General features: G+C 38.2%; 1 protein-coding gene across 1 annotated transcript; it reads right to left on the minus strand.

The window, feature by feature from the left end:
* Positions 1-1929: 1929 nt before the first annotated feature.
* RNASEH1 (ribonuclease H1) lies at positions 1930-22326 on the minus strand. The gene is made up of 8 exons (XM_027840437.1): positions 22125-22326; positions 18291-18406; positions 13575-13730; positions 8653-8752; positions 5386-5440; positions 3454-3538; positions 2536-2660; positions 1930-2214 (listed from the first exon to the last, which is right to left on the minus strand). Exons 1-8 carry the CDS (start codon positions 22253-22255, stop codon positions 2122-2124), a joined length of 861 nt encoding a protein of 286 aa, XP_027696238.1. The 5' UTR covers positions 22256-22326; the 3' UTR covers positions 1930-2121.

The raw sequence follows: 22326 nt of genomic DNA on the forward strand, positions 1-22326 counted from the left end.
TCAGACCAAACACTGGACAAAAAAACTAGCTGTGTGATCCTAGGCAAGTCACTTAACCTCAAATGCCTTAAAAAAAAAAAAAAGATTAAGTATTGAGTCCTGATAGAATTATGCAGATTAATACTACCAACTGACAGCAGGTATTTAAATAGACCAGTTAACTCATTCTAGCAAAGCATGATTTGCTCATATGCCAGTTGAATGAGAAAATACAGCTGGATTAAAAAACAAACAAACAAACAAAACAGACTGCTCAAAAGCACATGCCCTGTTAGGAGTCAGTATCATCTCCCTATGTGAAAGCAGCACATAATCATACGCAGATTACAAGAGCAAACATTTATGCAAAGTCAACATTTAATATTAATTACATCCTTCGGCCAAACTTTAATCATCAATTCACCAAATTTGTTGACTGGAAAATGAAGGTTAGGGGGAAGGGGTAGGCTTCTCCTGACAACTTTCTTATAGAAGCACAGAATTTTCTGTCTCAAGTAAGATGAGTGTAAAAGCACTCTAGAAACTTTTAAGTGCTGTATAAATGGCAGTTTTATGATATTAAGAGAGTGTAGTCCAACCCCTTAATTGTATGGATGAGGAAATTGAGACCCCCAAGGATCCAGGTCTTGCCCAAAGTCACACACTGAGACAATGGTAGAGCCAACGCTGGACAAAAGTGAGATCCAGACTAGGCTGCTGCCATGTTACTGAAGTGTGTTGCTCAAACCAGAGGCAGGTTGATTCTCTGCCTTTTATATACAGGCTTATCAAATAAACAGCGGGCAATATCTACTATTCTGGCAATTACCTACAGTATTCCTGAGAAGACTAGGAGTAAGAAAAGACCTATTCCTGAGAAGCTGGAATAAGAAGGGATATCTGAATGGAATACATTTTTTAAACCATCAAACATTGGGATCATTTGATAAGTCCTACTCTGCCAAGGCTTCATAATTAGAGATAAACTGCCTTAAATCAACTTTAAAATGTTGACGTTTTCTTTCACTTTTTAAGAAAACAAATGGATATATTATAAATATATGTCATGAATACATGAATAGTATGTCATTATAAAGGCCTTAATGGGTTGCTGTGGGTTTACTATATTTCTTTCTAATAACTAAAATGTAGCTACAGACCAAATGGGTACCATGTATTCCTTGATAGTCTGTGCAGTATTTTCACATGAAAGTTTTATTTGTACAAATTTGTTTCTTAGTGTTTATTTACACCTGCATGATACCATGTATCTTCCAGTAGAGTCTACAACGCCTACACAATGTCATAGAAGTGGATCTAGGTTGCTGAAAGTAATTCCACCAGTCTATGATAGGAGAGGTCCTACCAAACTGGAAAGGCTTTGCATTTAGTCATGTACACGTGTCATCCACAGACCAGTCAAGCTAAGTCCCAAGAAGCTTAACATCAAGAGGCTGGACACCTGCTGATGAATTTTTCTGTCAAAACAACGAAATAAAACAAAAACCCTAATAAAGAGTCCAGGGCAAGCAGTTTGCCATCTTTTTTTGGAGGAAATGCTCACACTGATGAAATTATGGATCATTTGAAGTCTAGTATCATGTTCAATTCTATTCTAGCTGCAAAGCAATCCTTTTTAAAAAAAAAAAGAGACCTAAGAAGTTAATTTAACTTTTAAAAATATTACTCCTAATGCTATTTCTCTATATGGAAACAGTAATTTTAGAATTCTAGTGGCCTGAGAATGCATTTACTCTTCTCACCTGGGGTGAATCAGAAGATAATTATTACCATCATCATCATTTTACCTAGCACTTTCTAAGTTTCTAAACAAAACACTAACTCCTCAATTTCAGAATCAAACTTGAATGCAAAAAAATGAGAACTATGTTGGTCAGCAATATCTACTTTATGCTGAAATCCCAAACAATTCCCAAAGACAAACAAATATTTTGGTCAGGGTAAAGTGAAGGGTAGTTTAATATACTGAACCATACTTCAACAGAAAACTACACAGTCTTTCTGATCAAGCAAGAATGTCCCAAGTCCACCTGCAATAGTTCATGTCTTATAGGCAAATTTTCACACAAATAATGACTAAAGAGCACTTGGTTTGCTTTTTGACTAGATTATAAAATTATGCTATGTTGATTCTTGAGATTTTTTAGCTCCTTCTCTTGCTAACCTATCAGCTTCTTCATTGCCTGCAAACCCTGAATGACCAGGAACATGCACCTGTTGAAAGATAAGTTTAAATATTAAGTTACTTAGTCTTTGGTCAATAACATTACTTCCATTAATGAAAGAATCTTAAAAAGTAGTGTGAATTCACACTAAGTTATGTCTATATGAAAACTGTCTCAATTAGTCTGACTGATTTCAGGTGCAATCAAGTAAACAGCACAAAGAAAGATAAAAGAAATGTCTTTTTCACAAAAATTGTGATATTAGCCTTTTTCAACTACTGTTTTAATTTTTCAGATGATTAAGTTATTTAGAAAGACTATAAATGTCAAGTAAGCTTACCATAATGACAAAAGAAACACAACTACTCACCCATTTAATGTCTATGCCTTGAATAAGTTTATCAAGCTTAACAAAGTCTTCTTTGTTAATGACATCTTTTCCTGTGCTTGTTTTCCAGCCATTTTTCTTCCAGTCTTTAACCCAACTTGTTATACCTAAGTAGTTAAAATGTAACCAGTCATTACACCATTTCACAAACGATTTCATTGTGTTTTATCCTCAACTTTCTTGAATTATCAGTTTTTCCAGGAATTTTCATAGCTATGCACTCTATAGCCATAGCTACATAAGGACCATTTGTGCTTCAATTTAATTTGCCAAAACTAACAGAAACTAATGTTAGATTCCACTGAGAGACATCCAGTTGTCTCAAAGCAAACTTCTCTGGAAGACACTTTACTTTAGACATATCATTTGGCATTCTACTGCCCATAAGCTGTGACTAGCCTTGCAAAAAATGTTCAGGAGAACAATGGATCAAACGGAATTCCCCAGAACACTTGACAGGTGGGGTTCATTCAATATGAAGGATTTGGGGATGATCCAATTGTCCAAAAGGTGGATTTAATTCACAAGAAACCTCTTGACCAGGGAAAGATTCTTAACTTTTTTTTGCATAATGGACATCTTTAGTAGTCTGGTGAAGTTTGTGGACCTCTTTCTCAGAATGTTTCTAAATGCATAAAATAAAATGCAAAGAATCACAAAGGAAACCAATCATATTAAAATATACTTATTAATATATATATTTTTTAAGTTCACAGGCTGCAGGTTAAGAATTCCTGCTCTAGACCAATCTCGATTCCCAGTTTGCCATTTTGAGCTGAACCTGATCTCCTGGAAGTGCTGTAGGTACCCAACAGTCACCTGAACCTCTCTTCCAGGTAAGCAGTTGTCTTAGTCTTTCTACATATAAAAGCCATTATAAGAAACAAAATAATAACTTACCATTTATAGTAAACATACTATCTGTGTAGAGAACCAGCTTACTGATATTTTGATTTTTGGCTTGTTCGATTGCTTTACAGGCAGCCTTGAAGAGATATTTTGACAATTATACAATGAAAAAGTGGTTAACTTACAACACTTCATGTTTATAATGACTATAAAGTTTATCTATTTGCTCTAATATCGCTCCAGATTCACAGAACTAATGATTCTTAGATCTAGAAGGGACTTTAGTCTGTATCTAATCCAGAGGTTCTTGTTCATGTCACATACCCCTTTGGCAGTCTGGTGAAGCCTACTGGCAGAATGATAAAGGTGTTCTCAGAAAATGTCATTAAATGCATAAAATAAAATGCAGAGGATCACTAAGGAAACCAGTTAGATTGAAATAAAGATATTAAGAACTCCTAATCTAACCCAACCTCCTTATTTTACAAATGAGGAAATGGAAAGGTTAAATGACTCAAAGTCATTATATTCCCTATCTGATATAATGTCACTACTCTAAGTGGAAAGTTATATGAAAAAAAGTTTACTTTTGTAAAAAAAGCCTTTTCCAGAATATGTTACCACATCCTAAGCTAATCTTGAAGCATTCCAACTTTTCCTGCCTTAAAACATCTAATCCTGTTCTTTGTCCTCCCTGAAACCTCCATTCTTTCCCCAATTCTTTCTGGGTCCTTACCCATGCACTGGCTACAATCTCCTCCCTTCCCTAGCTCAACTCCTTTGTAAACCTAATCACACCTAAATTTATCTTGTACTCTTGAGTTCCTTGCTCCCTTATCCTATTGCTGATCACACCTTGCCAAGCCCCAACCCTGGATTACGCCTACGTCCTTCAGTCCTATTTATGTATTGCTGAATAGAGCTGGAGGAAATCACAACTGTGCTGACTGGGTCTACTCCAAATTTAAAGTTATCTAATCTCTACTGAGCCTTCATCAGAGCAAGACAATCATTTTACTCCCCTTATCTCAACTATTATTATCAAGAACACCATCATCTTCCCAGTCCACTGGGCCAACCTGGCTCACAAGCACTCTTCATTCGCACTCACTGCACATAACCAATCCATGGCCAAATCTTGTCATTGATACTGTTCTCTCAACTTTCATAGCTAGCACCTTTATTACCTCTTGCCTACTGCAGTAATCTTCTAACTGGTCTCCTGCCTTACATCTCTCCCCTCTGCAATCCAGCCTCTATCCTGCTGCCAAAGTGGTTTTCTTAAAGCACAGGCTTGACTATGTCACTCTTCTATTCAGTAAATTCTAATTGTTTATCATTACCCCAAGGAGGAAATAAATATAAAGTCCTCTATTTGGCATTTAAAGCCCTTTACAACCTGACTCCTTCATATCTTTCCAGTCTTCTATGCACTCTATGACCCAGCTATATACACTAGCCTACTTGCTGTTCCTCACACATGGTACTACTTACTTCTATACTAGCTGTCTTCCGTGCCTAGAATGCTCTTCCTTCCTACCTCTGACTCTGTTTTCCTGGCTCCCTACAAATTTAGCTCAAAGCCTACCCTATGTAGTAGATCTTTCCTGATCGCTCCCAGCTAATAAGCCCTCTACTCTGAGATCATGTTTTATTTATTCTGCATATATCTTGTATGTAGGTAGTTATTTACGTGTTTTCTCTCCCATTAGAATGTGAACTACTAAAAGGCAGATTTTGCCTTTCCTTTGTATCACAAGTGCTTAGCACAGAACAGTGCCTAGGACACAGCAGTAAATATTTAATAAAATGCTTTTTGACTAAGTCTTTTCTATACTTGGACTATTTTAGATAATCCAAGTAATACAACCCTAGATTTGATTTCATAATTAGTCAAAGAAAAACTAAAATATTAAGCAGAGATCTAATTTTTAATAATTATTATTTTAAAAACATACAAAATTCTAATAGCTCATAACTTACATGTATTTCTGCTCTTTGGTTCGTCTGTCGCCCACGAAGTCTATCACCCACATTTCTATATGAAAATGGATTAAGAAAAGGAAGAAGGAGGAAAGACAAAGAGAAAGAAAGAGGGAGGGGGAAGGGAGCAAAGTCAGGAGGTGGGGAGAATGAAAAGAGAAAGATTTATAAATCACTCTTTAGGCATTACAAAGTACTAGATAAAAATCTAGCATGTTTAAATATACATAGACATATGTGTGCACAAGGATGCAGACACACACATTTGATTAGCAGCATGCTATAGAGCTGGCCTTGGAGTCAGGAAGACCTGCCTTTGATCCTGGGTAAGTCACTTAACATTGAGGAGGTGCTGATCTGCATAGGTAGAGAAGATTCCTTACCAAGAGTTCCCTAGGCCAACTAAATTATAGATCAGGTTCAAAAGTATATGTATTTACTAATATCACATTAAATACATTATATTAAATATATATAATAATGCTAGAGAAGAACATATGTGCCTTAGCAAAGGGAACACAGGACTTGAGCTGGGCAACCCTGGTAGGCTACTTCCTTATTTCTAAATAATTTCTTTTTATTTACCTTCAGCTAAATGGCTTTTAGATATAATTAAATTTCTTTTAGGCCCTATGCTTTCAGGCATGGGTTTGTGTGCCTGAACTTCATGATATTACTATGATTTCACATATACTTGCACAAAAAGATTTTTAAGAACAATTCATCTGTTATATTCCCTCTATTCTCACAAAACAGAAGACTAGTACTCTAATTTCATACCCAATAATCATTCCATTAGGTCAGGGTTCTCAACCTTTTTTGTGTCATGGACTCTTTTGGCAGTGTGGTAAAGCCAACAGACCCTTCTCAGAATAATACTGTGTTTTGTTTTGTTTTTTAATTCACAATTGAAAGAAATAACAAATGAAAATAAAGATGTAATTTTTCCCTATCCAAATTAATGTACATACCCTCAGAAATCTATCTGTGGACCCCCCCCCCCCAAACCTCTGCCTTAATGAAAGAAATGTTACAGAAAAACCTGGGAAAACTTGTATGAATTGATGTAAAGTGGAGAAGAACCAAGAGAACATTCTATACAGTAACAACAATAAAGATAAACAACTTTGAAAGACTTAGGAACTCTGATCAACACAATGGAACCAACCACATATCCAAAGGATTCATGATGAAACATGCTAACCACCGAGGAGAGGGAGGGAGAGAATTCAAAATTGAAAATAAAAGTAATCTTAATTTAAAAAAAAAAAAAAAGGAAATTCTGCATTAGGTAATACTGCTTTACTATGGGATATGTGATCACTTAAGTAGATGACTAATTTTGGCACAAAATATTTTGAACAGAAACACAAGACTTGCTATGAGAGGTTTGGAGAAAGAAAAGGAAAAGTCTCAATCATACCTAAAGCCTTTCTGAAGGGTAACTCTGAATAGTGCTGAACTGAAACAATGCTTTGTTTCTAACATTCCTAGGCCTTTTAAACGATAGCTGACCTTTTAGCCATATTGGAAGAAAGAGGAGGATCAAAGAAGTGATTTGCCTTTGCTTGGGGTGGGAGGGACTACAAGTGCCAACAGGGGAAGACAGAGGTGCTCAATTCTAATTTTCTTCTGTTTTCTATAAAAAGAAAGCTCTTTGCACTAGAAATGACAAAACAAAAATGACTGATGGAGAGTTGATACCCAGGAAGTGAGGTCATTGTCAGACAGGTTTTAATTGACCTTGATGAATTAAAGTCACCTGGCTCACATGAACTGCATCGTTGAGTACTGAAAGAAATGGCAGCTGTGACTTCAGAATCACTATCAGTGATATCTGAGATATCATGGAAAAGAGAAGATCTCTAATTTAGTAGATGAGGAAAATATTGTGGATATGGTTTATCTAGATTTTAGTAAAGCTTCTGATAAATATCTGATACTATTCTTGTAGAAAAGGTGGATATGGATTAGATGATAATGCAATTAGGTAGATTCACAACTAGCTATACGGCCAGTTTCAAAGAGAAGTTATTAATGGTTCATATCAGTTCTGACAGTAGGTCTCCAATTGTGTCCGTCAGGGATCTCTGCTTGGCCCTGTGCTGGTTTATCTCTGACTGGGATAAAGACAGATGGCTTGCTCATTAAATTTGCAGAAAACACAAAAATGGATCTTTTACAGGCTAGAACATTAGACTAAATCTAACAAAGTGAAAATTCAATAGGGAGAAATTTGGTGTTACATTTGCTTACAAAAAAAATCAACTTCACAAGTAAAAGATGGGTGAGGCATGGTTAGACAGCAGTTCTGAAAAAGATCAGGGAGTTTTAGTGGACTGAAAGCTCAATGAGTCAGTAATGGACTGTGGCAGCCAGAAAAGCTAGCACTGAGAGGAAGGAATAAGGAGGTGATAAGGCCACTGTACTCTGCCTTCATCAGATCTCGCCTGGAGCCATGTTCATTGCTGTGTTCAGGCCTGAGTGCCAGGATATTGATAAGCTGGAGAGTATACACAGAGGATGATTACCAGGATGAAGGGCCTTGATTTACATTACCTGAGGATTATTTGAAAGAACTGTGCATGTTTAACTGGAGAAAATAAGGCTCAGAGGGACATGATAGTTGTTTTCAAGAATCAGAAGATCTGTCTTATGGGGTAGGGATTGGACTTATTCTGACCGGCCCCAGAAGGCAGAACCAAGGAGTTGTGGGTAGAAGCTGCATAGAAACCAATTTAGACTTGATGTCAGGGAAAACTTCCTAAAAATTAGAGCTGTCCCAAAGTGGAATGAGATACCTACAGAGGTGGAAATTTCCCCCTTCTTAGAGGTCTTTAAGTAGAGGGTGGATGACCACTTGTCAAGTATGTTATGATGGGGATTCTTTTTTGTGTACACGTTGGACTAGATGACTGGTAAGATCTATTCCACCTCTCAAATTCTGTTACTCTGTGATATTTATATAGTGCTTCAAGGTTTGCACCCCCTCTATCCCATTTGATCTTCCTAATAACCTAAGCTAAGAGAAGCTAAGGGATGTATTTGCCCAGGGTCCCACAGCAACTAAGTGCTGAAGGTAGGATCTGAATTAAAGTCTCTCCAGACTCCCAGTTCAATGTTATTGCCACAGCAAAACTGTACTTCTCAATTACAGCACATTCTCCTACAAGTGCTGACAAGTTTTAAAATACGTCAAAGCAACTGGGTTAAACGTGAATCTCATAAACTGATGTAAAGTTCAAAATAAAGCCACATGTTACTTACAGGGGATGGTCTGGCCCCCAATAAACACCAATGCCTGCTCGTGCTTTCCTCCTCCCATTACTGGAGCAGCAGCCATCTGTATAAACCACAGCTGCATCTCCTGTGAGACAAAAAATTTGATCAGTGTTGCATAAGGGAAATTACTAATAACACCAATTACTTTTCAAAAGTTTACTATCATTTCTAATGAGGAATTTTTATGATGGCTGAATTCAACTTAAGGCCAAGGAGAACAACCTCATTTTTCCTTCTGGGGTTTTACTTTTAGATCCCACCTTTTCCCTGGAATCCAGCATTCATGTGCAAATCAATATGGGTAATGAAACTACTTTGTGCAACTGGGTCACACATGAGTGATCAAGCACCATCTGTCTGGGTTCTAAATTAGAAGGAAAGATCATCAGAGAACAGCAAAACTGTCTTTTTGTGTACCATAACCCATGATTCTTTTTACACACAAAGCATCTCTGAACCAAAATGATACACAGAGCCTGAGTACAATAACAATCAACCTTCTAGCCAATCAGGCTTCCTGCCTAATGTTAAATCGACCTCAAAAAGATTTTTAAGTATCTATGCCACCAATTCTTCAGTGAAGTGTTCCTCTGACAACTCACAGTGGAATGAGGGTGACCTTAGGTTATCAAAATCTATATAAGCACTTGTAGGTCCTACAAAACTGGAAAGGATTTCTGTACACATTCAAAGAAGGATGGAAAAGAAGTATGATTGTTATCCAATGATCAGCCTAGGTAAGATTGAAGAGGCTCATGACCAGATGGGCCACAGGGCAATGAACCTCTTGGCCAAAGCAACCCTTGAAATCCATTTACTAAATCAGAGAATGGATGCAATGTATGTCAGTGGAGTGAGTATCTGTTCCGACAAAAATCAAATTCTTGGTCCTTATCCCAGAACCTTCAATCAAAAAGTAGACAAGAGTATGTATGTCTAAATAAGGCAGGAAACAAGAAGAAAATCTTTTGTTATGCCTCCAAAGTGGACAGTTGTTAAAATGTGAAATCTGTCCAGATGGCCGTTGGAAGCACTGGAGAAACACTTTTGCAATGGAGAGAACCATTAAAAAATGTTGTCAAAAGTAAATTTAACTTTTTGAAGCCCTCACCTGGGGAAGCAATTACTATGGAGAAAGGACCAGCCATCCCCATCAACTGCCACCACAAGGCTGGCCAACCAACTGAGGTGAAGCATCAAGACACCCTGAGGGAGAGGCAGGAGGCAGCATGTGCTAAGCAAGTCAAACCTACACTTCCACTTTGACAACCATCTTCCCTCAGACCCCAGTGGAAAGAGCCCAGGACCCTGAATTCAAGAATCTCAGGAACAGCACTGCTTCCAGCCAGGGCCCTCAGCCATTATCCTAGAAAGCAAGCTATGTGGAGATATGGTATGACAAACACTCCTGCAAGCGCTTCAGTCGTAGCTACCAAAGACCCAGAAAGGAAAGTTCGTCACTAAAGCCCTTGGCACTGTCAAATAATTCAATCAGAAACAATATGATTTTGTCAGTGGAAGTGACATTAAAGAAGAACTATGAACATCTGCTTTGCCACTTTATACCCCCTGTATCCCATTTGATCTTCCTAATAACCTAGAATAAGGGATGCAAATGCCCAGGGTCCAAAGCTTTTGCATAAACAAAGCATTTTGCCACTTGCACCTTAAGGACCCCAGGACCTTTCCATCCAACTTACAGCTGAAACCTTCCCTACGTGCTGTCCTCCACCCCCCAAGAGAATTCCAGCTCCTTGGGAGCAGGGACTGTTTTGCTTTTCTATTTGTATCCCTAGTACTTCGTGCAGTGCTTTGCACATAGTAAGGGCTTAATAAATGCTTTATTCATTCATTTATTCAAACTATATAACCCAATTGACTAAAAACAGCCAGAAATCTAGCATAAATAGATCTATAATGCCGAGCATTCTTGTAACTTCTGCACTCCTTCTTTAGCTGTCAATTAAGATACCACACTTTTCTGTTCTCTTACCTCCTTGACCAATCCCTTGCTATCTTACTTACTGTTCTTTCTTTTCTGCCTTCTCCAAAGCTCCATTCTTAGTCCTCTGCTTCTCTTTTCTATACTTTTAAGATTCCATTTGCTCACTGCCTTTTCTGAGGATGACACTCAAATCCATGTGGTGTCCAGTCCTCACCTCTCATTCAACTAAGAGCTGAGTACTGGGTATATGCAAAATCCAGCTCTGACATCTCACCACAGCATGGTGCTGCCATTAAATACCTGAAGGCTATGCAAGGGACATGTTCAGGTTGGCAAAATCTGCCATGACAGAAAAGCTTTGACATGGTCCTGGCAACAAGCTTTTAGTCTGAAATGTTTGCTTTCTTAGGACCAGCAAAGCTAAGTACCAAGAAGCAAAAGTAATGTAAACTCTTGTAAATCTAGCAGTCTGGCCACTTGGTGAATGAATCTTTTGCATACTTTGTTTCATGAGTTACCATGGTGCCAAAGGAAAATATAAAATGGTCCCCAGTCCTACATGGTTTCTTCTGCTTGCAGTGATGAGAGCAGAATAGCAGGAATGGGTGCTAAGACTCCCGCAGCTTTTTAGACCCTCTAAACTTTAACTTAGCTGTTGGTCTTCTCACTGCAAGATCCTTGTCTAGTGATCAACAAAGGGTCATTATAGTAGAGGAACTAAACTGCATTAATCCTGACATTCTTAATGAAAACAAAACCATTTAAATGGAAGGCTGGCTGGCAGGTTAAACCTGGAGAAGTAAAAGTGTTTGTCTTTTTTCAGTGATCAAAAGGCAACAAGAAACAATATTTACTGATTTACTGACACACTGAGTCATCTTGTATTGAAAAGAACACCATGAATGATCGGCATCATCACCATGCAAATAATTTAAGCTTATTCACCAACATCTGTTGCAGAGGATGAAAAGGAACACAAATTCTAGAACACGCTAAGACCATCCAAATTAAAACAACATATTTTTTGATAATCATCAAGAATTTACTAAGCACATACTATGTTGTCAAGCACTGTGCTAAGCACTGAGGATGCAAAGAAAGGAAAAAAAAGACCTTGCAGGAGACAACAGGCAAACAGTTGTCCAGATAAGTTATATACAGAGGAAATTGGACATCATCTCAGATGGAAAGCGCTAAGATTAAGGAGAACTGGGGAAAAAGCTTCTTGTAAAAGGTGGGACTTTAGCTGAGACTTCAGGAAAGCCAGGAGGCAGAGATGAGGAAAGCATGAGAATTCCAAGCATGGGAGATAGCAAGTAAAAATTATTTGACTTGCCCAGGGTCACACAGTTAGTTAACATCTAAAGGCCAGATTTGAATTCCTATCTCCAGGCCCAGCAATCTATCCACTGCAACATCTAGCTGCCTACAGAACAAAGGATAGACATTATCATAAAATAAAATATATAATTTCAATTATATGAAACTGAAAAGTTTTTGCAGAAACAAAATCAATGCATTATACAATAAAAAGGAAAAGGTCAAATGGGAAAAATTCTTTGCATCAAATACCTTTTATAAGGACCTGACAGCCAAGATATATACGGTATTAATACCAACATAAAGACCAAGAGCCATTCATTTATGGTTAAGTGGTCAAATATATGAACAGAAAATTCTCAAAAGAATTGCAAACTATTAATAACCATATAAAAGATTGCTCCAAGTCACTAACAAGAGAAATGTAAATCAAAATAATGCCTAGCAAATTGGCAAAGATGACAAATGATGGAAACAGTCAATGATGGAGGAACCATGGGAAGACAAGCACACTAATGCACTGTTGGTCAAGTTGCAAACTTGTCCAACTTTCCTTGAAAGAAATTTAGAGTTATGATAAAAAAGTGACTAAATTCTTACATACTTTGACCCCCAAATTTCATTACTCCGTATATATCTCAATTAAGTCAAGACAGAAAAAAAGGCTCCATATAGACCAAAATATTCATAGCACCACTTTTTGTGGTAGCAAAGACATAGAAACAAAGTAGATGCCCATGTGCTGGGTAATGGCTAAATAAATTGCAGCACAAGAATGGAATAGAATATTACTATGCCATAAGATGCAGCTCAAGTACCACCTTCTAAATGATGCCCTTTTTCTCAAATTACTTTGTAGTTAACTAGTTTGGATTAATTCTGTCTACACTTATTTACATACTTGTTGGCTCCCTCATTAGAATGTAAACTAGTGAGCAAGGATTTTTCATTCATTGTATCTGTGTGTCTAGCACACTGTAAAGCAGTACCTGGTACATAGTAGGCTCTTAATAAATGCTCATTGATTCATGATTCAAAGAAGTATGGGAAGACTTATATGAACTGATGCAGAAGCAAAATCAAGAAAACCACTCAATGACAACAATGTAAATAGAGAACTGAATGCTTTGTAAATATAACAAGCTTGGCCCCAGAGAAGAGTTGAGGAAATAAATTTTCTTCCTTTCTTTACAATGGTAAAGGTATGGAAGGTATGGGTATGGAAAACTGCATAAATTGTTAGACTGGACTGATATGTTGGTTTGTTTGCTGAACTGTTTTTCTTTCCTCTCTTTTTAAAACTTCTTTGCTACAAATGATAGCACACTGAGTAGGGTAGGGGAAAAGGATATATTTGGAAACAAGCATTTTATACAAAGACACTGCAGATATAAATAAAAATACAGATTTTTTTTAAAAGCAGAAAAGAAAGGAACTGTTATTTAGAAATGAAACAAAAACAATTTCAAAAATTCCATACAATAGTATCTGTTTAACTAGTGAATATAGCAGTTTTCTACTTAGTTTCACATTAAGTTCTATAAAAGTTTTTACTAAATTTTCAGTTAAGTTAGCTTCCCAAAAGTAAACAAGTTAGATAGATAGAAATGTTCATATAATATAAAACAAGTTCTACACTTACCCATGTAAGAAAATGTATCTTTGCTAAGTAAAGGTACTGAGTCTGTATTTTGTTTTGTAAGTTTTGAGCAAGGCTCTTCCTCTTCATCTGATGACTCACGGGGTCTCTTGTGTGGTTTCACTTTTGGGTCTTCTGTGTCACTTTTCTTTTTCTGCTCTACAAGAAAAAATGTCCATGTATAAGTGAGCATCAAGAAAATAAACACAAGCTTTCACCAAATTTTTACTTCTAACATGATGACTGTAGTCCAACATCCTCATTTCAGTTTGGAAAACAGAGGTACAGAGGTTAAATGACTTAAACTCCAAATTAGAAAGCATTTATTAAGTGCCTTCTATGTAGACACTATGTACAAGAAGGAAAATAAATCAGTTTCTGCTCCTCAAGGAGCTTTTGGCGGGGGAGACAGACGACACGGACGGACAAGGAATCTAGATACTGTTTTATTATACATCATGGCCTCAAGGCATCCTCAAATATCACTTTCTTTATTTAAGGACTGTCTTCAAGAACCAACTGTACAAAGAATCATACAAACTGTTCTGCCTTTTGTTATCTTAAAATTTTTGCACTCTGATTTATCTGTAGTTTTTTCATTCTAGGCTGAGGATACAGGAGGAGATTTAGAGCACATATTCTTATGGAACAAAATTTGCATAAGGATATAGTTTTTCTGTTAATATTCCAAAACCCAGAAGAGACCTCTCAAGGGCATCTATTTAATTAATTATGGTCCATGAACAGAATGGAAAGAAGTCTAGGAAAGGAAAAAGGTTTGAAGAGATAATAACTCCCTTTCCCTAAATAAAAACATTAGCCCAATAATAAAGTAATTCTAAATTCTAATCCCCAATGCAAAATCTTCAGGAAAAGTTTGGTTATTTATAAAATGTCTTCATCCTACTCTACTCTTCCTACATCTTTTCTTCCACTAACCCTGCTCTTCCTTACCCTCATTTTACTTCCATAAAAGAAAACCAGACTATTATATGTGCTTAGTACAATGCCTGGCATATAGTAGACATTTAATAAATGTTTATTGATTGAAGACATTTAAAAAGATTCAGGGATATAAAGAACAAAATCTGAGAATTTATGAGCAGAATAATAATTCACCAAAATGAGGAAATTTTGCAGAATGGAAAACAAGCAGATGTGAATGACAACACCTGCTCGAGGATTAAAAAAGTCAGTCTTAGTCCTATCCTACTATACCTCCCTTATCTCACTATCCCATTCTCCACAGCAGCTCTTGAAAACCTTTTCACCTCTCCTCAAATTTCTAATGGTTCCTCTTACCCCCACGTTCTCATTTGAGAAGCTTGCCTCATATTTTATAGAAAACATTGAGGTCACTAGCCGTGAGTACCCTCTTTTCCTCTCTTCCTCATTTATCACTCAGATGCTTTCTGCCATTGTCTTCTTCACATGATGAGGTGGCCTTCCTCCTGCACACTTGATTCCATTCCATGTCATTTCCTCTAACGGACTGCCCCCTCTGTAACCACCAATCACTTCCTGTCTACTGGCTCCTTCCCCACAACCTGCAAACACCCATGTCTCCCCCATTCACAAGAAACCCTCACTTGATCCTTCCATTCTTGTTAATTATCATCTTTTATCTCTTCTGCTTTTGGGGGCTAAACTCCTCAAAATGGCCATCTTCAATGAATGCTGCCACTTTTTTACCTCTCACTCTTTTCTCAATCCCTTACCATCTGGCTTCTCACCAAAAACTTCTCTGTCCAAAGTTACTAATGATCTTTTAACTAATAAATCAAATAACCTTTTCTTAATCCTCATTCTCCTTGATCTCTCTGTAGCCTTTGACACTGTTGATCATTCTCTCCGTCTTGATACTCTATTACCTCTAGGTTTTCAGGACACTCTCTCCTGGTTTTCCTCCTACCTATCTGACTGTTCCTTCTCTGTCTCCTTTTTCTGGATCCTCCTCCAAACCATGTCTTCTAATCCTAAATGTCCCTCAGGGTTCTGTCCTGGGCCCTCTTCTCTTTTCCATCAACACTACTTCACTTGGTGATCTCATTAGCTCCAATGGATTTAATTACCATATCTATGATGATGATTCTCAAATCTACCCATTCTGCCCCAACTCTCTGCTGACCTGTAATCTCACATCCCCAAATACCTTTTAGACATCTTGAACTGGATGTCCAGTAGATATCTTCAATTCAACATGTCCAAACTGCACTCAACAGGTTTCCCTCTGGACCCTTCTAACTTCCCTATAATTGTCCAGGGCAGTACCATCCTCCCAGTTTCTCAGGCTTGACATCTAGGTGTTATCTTTGACTCCTCATTATCTCTCAATCCAATCTGTTGCAAAGGCCTGTCGATTTCACCTTTGTATCATCTCATGTCCCTTTCTCTCCTCTGACATTGCCACCACTCTAATACAGTCCCTCATTACCTCAAGCCTAGACTACTGCAATAGTCTGCTGGTGAGTCTGCCTGTTCGAGGCTCTCCACTCCAATTCATCTTCCATTCAGTCACCAAACTGATTGTCCTAAAATGCAGGTCTCACTATGTCATCCCCCTACTCAATAAACTCCAGTGGCTCCCTATCACCTCCAGGATCAAATACAAGATGCTCTGTTTGGCATTCAAAGCCCTTCGTAACCTAGGCTCTCTCCTATCTTCCCAGTCTTCTTACATTTTACTCTCTACCATATACACTTTAACCCAGTGATACTGGCCTCCTTGCTGTTCCACAAACAAGACATTCCATCTCTCAGCCCTGGACATTTTCTCTGGCTGTCCCCCATGCCTGGAATGTTCTCCCTCCTCCTCCATGCCTACTGGCTTCCCTTGCTTCTTGAGTCTCAACTAAAATCCTATCTTCTACAGGAAGCCCTTCCCAACCTCTCTTAATTCTAGTGTCTTCCCTCTGTTAATTATTTCCTATTTATCCTGTATATAGTTTGTTTGTAAATATTTGCTTGTTGTCACCCCTATTAGATTGTGAATTCCTTAAGGAGGGGGCCTGTCATTTGTTTCTTTTTGTATCCCTAGCTCTTAGCCCAGTGACTGTCACATAGTAGGAACTTAATAAATGTTTACTGACTGCTAGTATATATAGAACTTCACGTAATATACAAATTCTTTACTACCTATATTACTTTCTACTCCTGATAGCAGTTAGGAATTAGATATGTTTGAAAAATATTTATTAACTGCCTACCATGCGCAAAGAACTGAGTAAGGTGTTAGTAACAGAATATATACACAGACAACACCAAGTAAATAAAGAGTAATATAAGTAATTTTTAGAGTCAGCATACACTAACAACTCAGGATATAAGTAAAGATCTTGTAAAGGAGATGGCATCTAACATGTGCTTTAAGAAATGATAAAAGGGGCAGCTAGGTGGCACAGTGGATAGAGTACCAGCCCTGGAGTCAGGAGGACCCAACTTCAAATCTGGCCTCAGACACATAATATTTCCTAGCTGTGTGACTCTGGGCAAGTCACTTAACCCCAATTGCCTCACCAAAAAAAAAAAAAACAAGAAAGAAAGAAAGAAAGAAAAAGAAATTATAAAGGAGATAGTTTCACAAAAACCTGGGAAGGCTTGTATGAACTGATGCAGAATGAAGTGAACAGAGGCAGTGAGGTGGCATGGTGGATAGAGCACTGGCCCTGGAGTCAGGAGGACCTGAGTTTAAATCAGGCCTCAGACATTTGACACTCACTAGCTGTGTGACCTGAAAAGAATGAAGTGAACAGAACCAGGGAAACAATTTATACAATGAAACAATATGGTAAAGACAAACAACTATAAAAGAATTAGTATCCCTAATCAGTGTCATGACTAACCACAAGTCCAGAGGACTAAACATGCTACCCACCTCCTGACAGAAAGGTGAAAAAGTTCAGAGTGCAGAAGGAGACACACACACATTTTTTTTTTGACATGGCCAATGTGGACATTTGTTTTGCTTGACTACATGTTTGTAACAGAGCTTTTTTTCCTTTCATCCTCAATTTGGGTGAGTCTCTTCAAAGAAACGTAGAAAAGTCAATTTATTTGAGCAACTGGAAGGAGCTGTATGATGATGCAGTACTAATATTCTAATAGAGTGAGAAACAACAAATGTCTCTTCAGAACCTTAACGTCTTTAAGGGGCATGGAGAAAAACAGAAGACCTAGGTCTGAACTGGTTCTGTTCTAAAGGTCTTAAGGGAGAAAGAAAATCAAATGTAACAGGAATACACTAGTGTAGAAAGGCAGGAAAGGGTGAAACTTGCTATTCTCATAACTGGGGTTTATGAGAAGGGTATGGAGGAAGGGGTAAAAGAAATCGGTATCAGATAAACCTAACTTTTACCTGAAATGACAAAGAAGGGTTGAAAACACACACACACACACACACACACACACACACACACACACACACACACACACACCTCTTTAGTTAAAGAAACTCTGCTTATTTCTTTAGAACTGAAATCTGCCAGAAACCCTAGCAAGCTTAAATAACAAAGAGAACTATGCTTTGGCCCCATTTCTCATCTACAATGCTGTGTGATAGTGAAGAAGTCATCTAATCTCTCTGGGTCTCAGTATCCTTACCCATGAAAAACAAATAATAATATCCAGCTGCCTCATAGAATTATGAGGATCCAATGAGACATGTTGTGATGTGAAAATGCTTTGAAGGGGTGGGAGAGATAAAAGCATAAGGCATGGTACCTGTTGAATGATCAGGGCTTGCAGTATTTCGGACAAAGGCCCAAGCCTCATCCTCAGTAGCAAACTTCTTGAACCTGGCAGCAGGAAATCGGTTCACTTGTGCTTGACATTCACTCCTGAAACAGTGACATAGATCACTTATAAAGGGTGCAATAATAACAATAACAGAACTTAAAGAGCACTTTTAGGTTTCCAAAGCCTTGCAAAGATATGTTATCTCACTTGAACTTTGCAATAACTTTGTGAGGTAAGTACTATTATTATTCCCATTTTACAGATGAGGAAACTGGGATATAGAGAACTGACTTGTCTAGGATAACAAAGCTAATAAATTTCTGAGGAAGGATTTGAACCCAGGTTTTCCCTACTCTTAAGTCCAACATTGTCCAAACTAGCTGCTGTTAAAACACTTAAAGTGCTTTATAAGAAGGGCGTATACAATGTTACCTGCCTTTCGATGAAGTGTTAAGAATTTGGCTTTGTTTTTCAAACCCAGCTTTAACATGAAAAGTGATTTGATTCTCAGCTACCTAATAGAAATATCTTATTCTTTATTCTCAATATACCTAGTACACCTGCTCTATTATCCACTCTATATGCTAACTAGACCATGAGACTACATGGCTTCCTCCTAATCAAAAAGTTTTTAACCTGAGGTCTCTGAACCTGTTTTGCTTGTTTTTAAAGTATTTTGAAAGCTGTATTTCCATGTAATTGGTTTCATTTGTAAACCTACGCATTTTATTTATGCATCTGAAACATTTTTCTGAGAAAGGGTCCATAGGTTTTACCAGACTACCAAAAGGATCCATGAAAAAGTTAAAAATCACTGTTCTAGTACAAAACATGCTAAACTTGTTTTAATTTTCATTCGTTAACTTAAATTTTTTTTCTACCTACTATGTTCAAGGCACTGTGTTAGGTACTAGTTCCAGCTACTTTCTAATGTACGGGATTTGGGCTTGTATATTGGAAATACTTCAATGGAACCATGATCTGATTGATATGAGAACACTTTTCCAAAGTACAGATCATAAAACCATTTACCTTCTCATCTTACTCGGCTCTTCAATGAATGATCCAGGCCTACCCCAATATCCATCTAAAGTGTCTATTCAAGATATACACACATATATACAATGCATACGTATGCATTTTCACACATGCATACATACACACATAGCACCTGTATATCAGTCTTAACAACAGACATTCTTCATACATTTGGATTTTCCTGCGTTACCTGCTATGCAGGTTGAATTCTTGAGTGGTTGTAAATCTTATAATTGAGATTTTGGAAAGTTCTGGGGCTTGTTTCAATCATTACAATGTCATCCAGAAAATGGAATTGCTGGAAGAATTTGGTCAGAAAGAACTGGGGTTTGAATCCCATCTCAAACACTAGCTGTGTAACTGTGATCAACCAAGCCACTTAGCCAACTCTGAGTTTTAGTTTCTTCACCTGTAAGATGAGGGATTTGAACTTCAAGACCTCTGGGGCCTCTTCTAACTCTAAATCTATGATCCAAAGAACTTGCCTATTATTATCATCTGCTATAAGGAATTTCTTTTCATTTGGATTCTAAACTTATCCTTTAGAGAGTAGTGAACATAATCTTTCATGCCTTGCTTGATACTGATAAATCAGAGGATCCTTAAACAAAGTTCTCTCTATTACATTTATCAAGGAATCTTAGGTGATCATAACAAAGGGGATACCTTTAAAGTTTATTTTTCTCTACTAAGTCAAATGTTTTAAAAACAATCAAACTATGGGATACTGTATTCTCTGCACCTTTCAATCAAGTCAATGAAAATATGGTCAGCTGTAAAAAGAAGTTTGTGAAAACCTGCCTTCTCATCTTTTCAAGGAAACCTCTTCTCTCCCTGTCTTTGTGTATGTGTATGTATGTATACATAGATATGTACGGGTATGTATGTATGTGCCACTCTCATTTTTATAAAATGAGATAGTAGGCACTGGTAGAGTTACTGCTTTATTTCTGGTAGCAAAACCATCTTTTTTTTTTTAATTGTTCAGTAAGTTTCCCCTTTTTCATATATCTTAGAAATAATTTTTCAATGCTTTCAAAAGTGTCACTTCCAGCACAGATTTCTTCTAATTATATGTGAGCAATAATAATGAAAAACTGTTCTAATTTATGTAGCGCTTTAAGGTTTACAAAATACTATGCTTACATTTAGAATATCAGTCTGTTATGGAGTTATCAACCTTGTTGAGGTTTCTTTCCACATAATTCAGGAAGATGATCCTCAATTACTGCTGTTTTGGTGTGTTAATTTTACTGATTCACAAATAAGATTATAAGCTTGTTGAGGGCAGCAGCCATGTCTAATACAAATGCTGTGTTTTTTATAGCACTTAGGATAATACTAGTCACATAGCACGTGCTCACCAGAATCTTCTTATAGACTGATTAGTCCAATCTTAGATATAAACAAGTGGCACTAGATAGTGAAGTGGATAGAGAGCCAGGCCTCCAGTCAGTTTAAGACCTAAGTTCAAATCAGGTCTCAGACACTTATTAGCTGTCTGACCCTGGACAAGTCACTCCACCCTGTTCGCCTCCACTTCCTCATCTGTAAAAATGAGCTGGAGAAGGAAAAGGCAAACCACTTCAGTATCTCTGTCAAGAAAACTCCAAATGGGCTCATGAAGAATTGCACAGGACTGAAATGACTCAACAAGAGATAACAACAAAAACGATCCTCAACTGAACAACTATCTTATTAGAAGCAGTTTACTACTCTATCCTTTCCTAAGAAGAAGGAAAGATGAGCAAAAAGTTTCTACAGGATTCTGCTATATTGGAAACACTCTTAAGGCTGAGACTGAGAGTTGGCCAGACTGTGCATCTCTCCAACCATCTATCTCAACTGCTCTCTCTGAACATACAACAGGTACCTAATGTTTAATGTTGATTTTGTAATATCTTGTTGGCTCTCTCAGCCCTTCAGTAGGTAGTTTAGACATTCAAGGCCAAAAAAAAAAAATTAACTGTCAGGTTACAGTGGAAAATATTCTACCTTGGAAAGTCCCAGGACCTAAGTCCTGGTCCCCAAGATCTCTTCACTTTTCTCATCTATAAATTGGTAGGACTGAACTGGATGAACTTTCAGGTTGTTTCCAGCTTTAAATTGTTATTCTAGGGGCCTGTTGCCCTCTAAAATCCCTTCCACCTCTAAAATTCCAGGAGGACCATCTAAGCACGATCCCACTTTGGGGCCTAAAAGGCTGAAATTAAATCTTCTGCAGGGTTGGTTTGGTAGGGGAGGGAAATTAATTAACAGAACACAGGGCTGGCAGAATGACAAAACTTTGAGTAATTCCTTGGTCAATCATAAAATGCTGCAGATAACAGGCCCTGACAAACACTGTCATCTAAACATCTCTCCAAAAGACTGACCTTTTCTCACTGATGGAGACAGGCCATGCCAAGTGGAGTGGGTCAGAAGGCTCAAATGGGCACCCTCAGACCTTTGGGAGAGGCAGAAAATGGCACAAACATCCTGTGCAGGGGAACAAAGAAGTGCAAAGGTGTGTTTGAGGTGTATCTTGACTGCAGTGGACTTTGTGGACGGCGCAGAGGTGGAAGGGAGGAAGTCAACCGACCTGGGAGGCTGGAGAAGACACACTCATTCACCAGGAGGGCTCACTCACTACTAAGAGGGCACACACACACTCACGACTAGGAGAGCACACTTCCCCACTGGCCAGGAGGACAGCTTCACTCCCCAGGGGGCACACTCCCTCACACTCACTCCCCAGGGGAGCACACTCACTCGCACACTCCCTCACATACTCCCACTCACCAAGTGGGGAACACGCCGGTCTTGCGGCCCCTCTTCACGGCGTAGAACATGCCGGCGCTCAGGCGGCGCGGGCCACAGCGGCCGAAGGCAACCGCGACAACTTTGGGGACAGCGGCCCAGAGCCTCAGCATGGCCCGCTCTGGGGCATAGTGGCCGCGGGGAAGACGCTCCCCTCGCCGGGGCAGGAGAGGACGCGAGGCCG

Source organism: Vombatus ursinus, unplaced genomic scaffold (genome assembly GCF_900497805.2).
Source record: "Vombatus ursinus unplaced genomic scaffold, bare-nosed wombat genome assembly UNPS02014841.1, whole genome shotgun sequence".
Taxonomy (NCBI): Eukaryota; Metazoa; Chordata; class Mammalia; order Diprotodontia; family Vombatidae; genus Vombatus; species Vombatus ursinus.

Bases quoted from the DNA above. Each gene is read 5' to 3' on its own strand.
- RNASEH1 (XM_027840437.1), bottom strand. From the start codon at position 22,255: ATGCTGAGGCTCTGGGCCGCTGTCCCCAAAGTTGTCGCGGTTGCCTTC. The intron at 3,539-5,385 runs GTAAGTTATGAG...TATCTCTTCAAG, and splicing joins ACCAAAGAGCAGAAATACAT to GCTGCCTGTAAAGCAATCGA. The intron at 2,661-3,453 runs GTAAGTTATTAT...TTAACTACTTAG, and splicing joins TAGTATGTTTACTATAAATG to GTATAACAAGTTGGGTTAAA.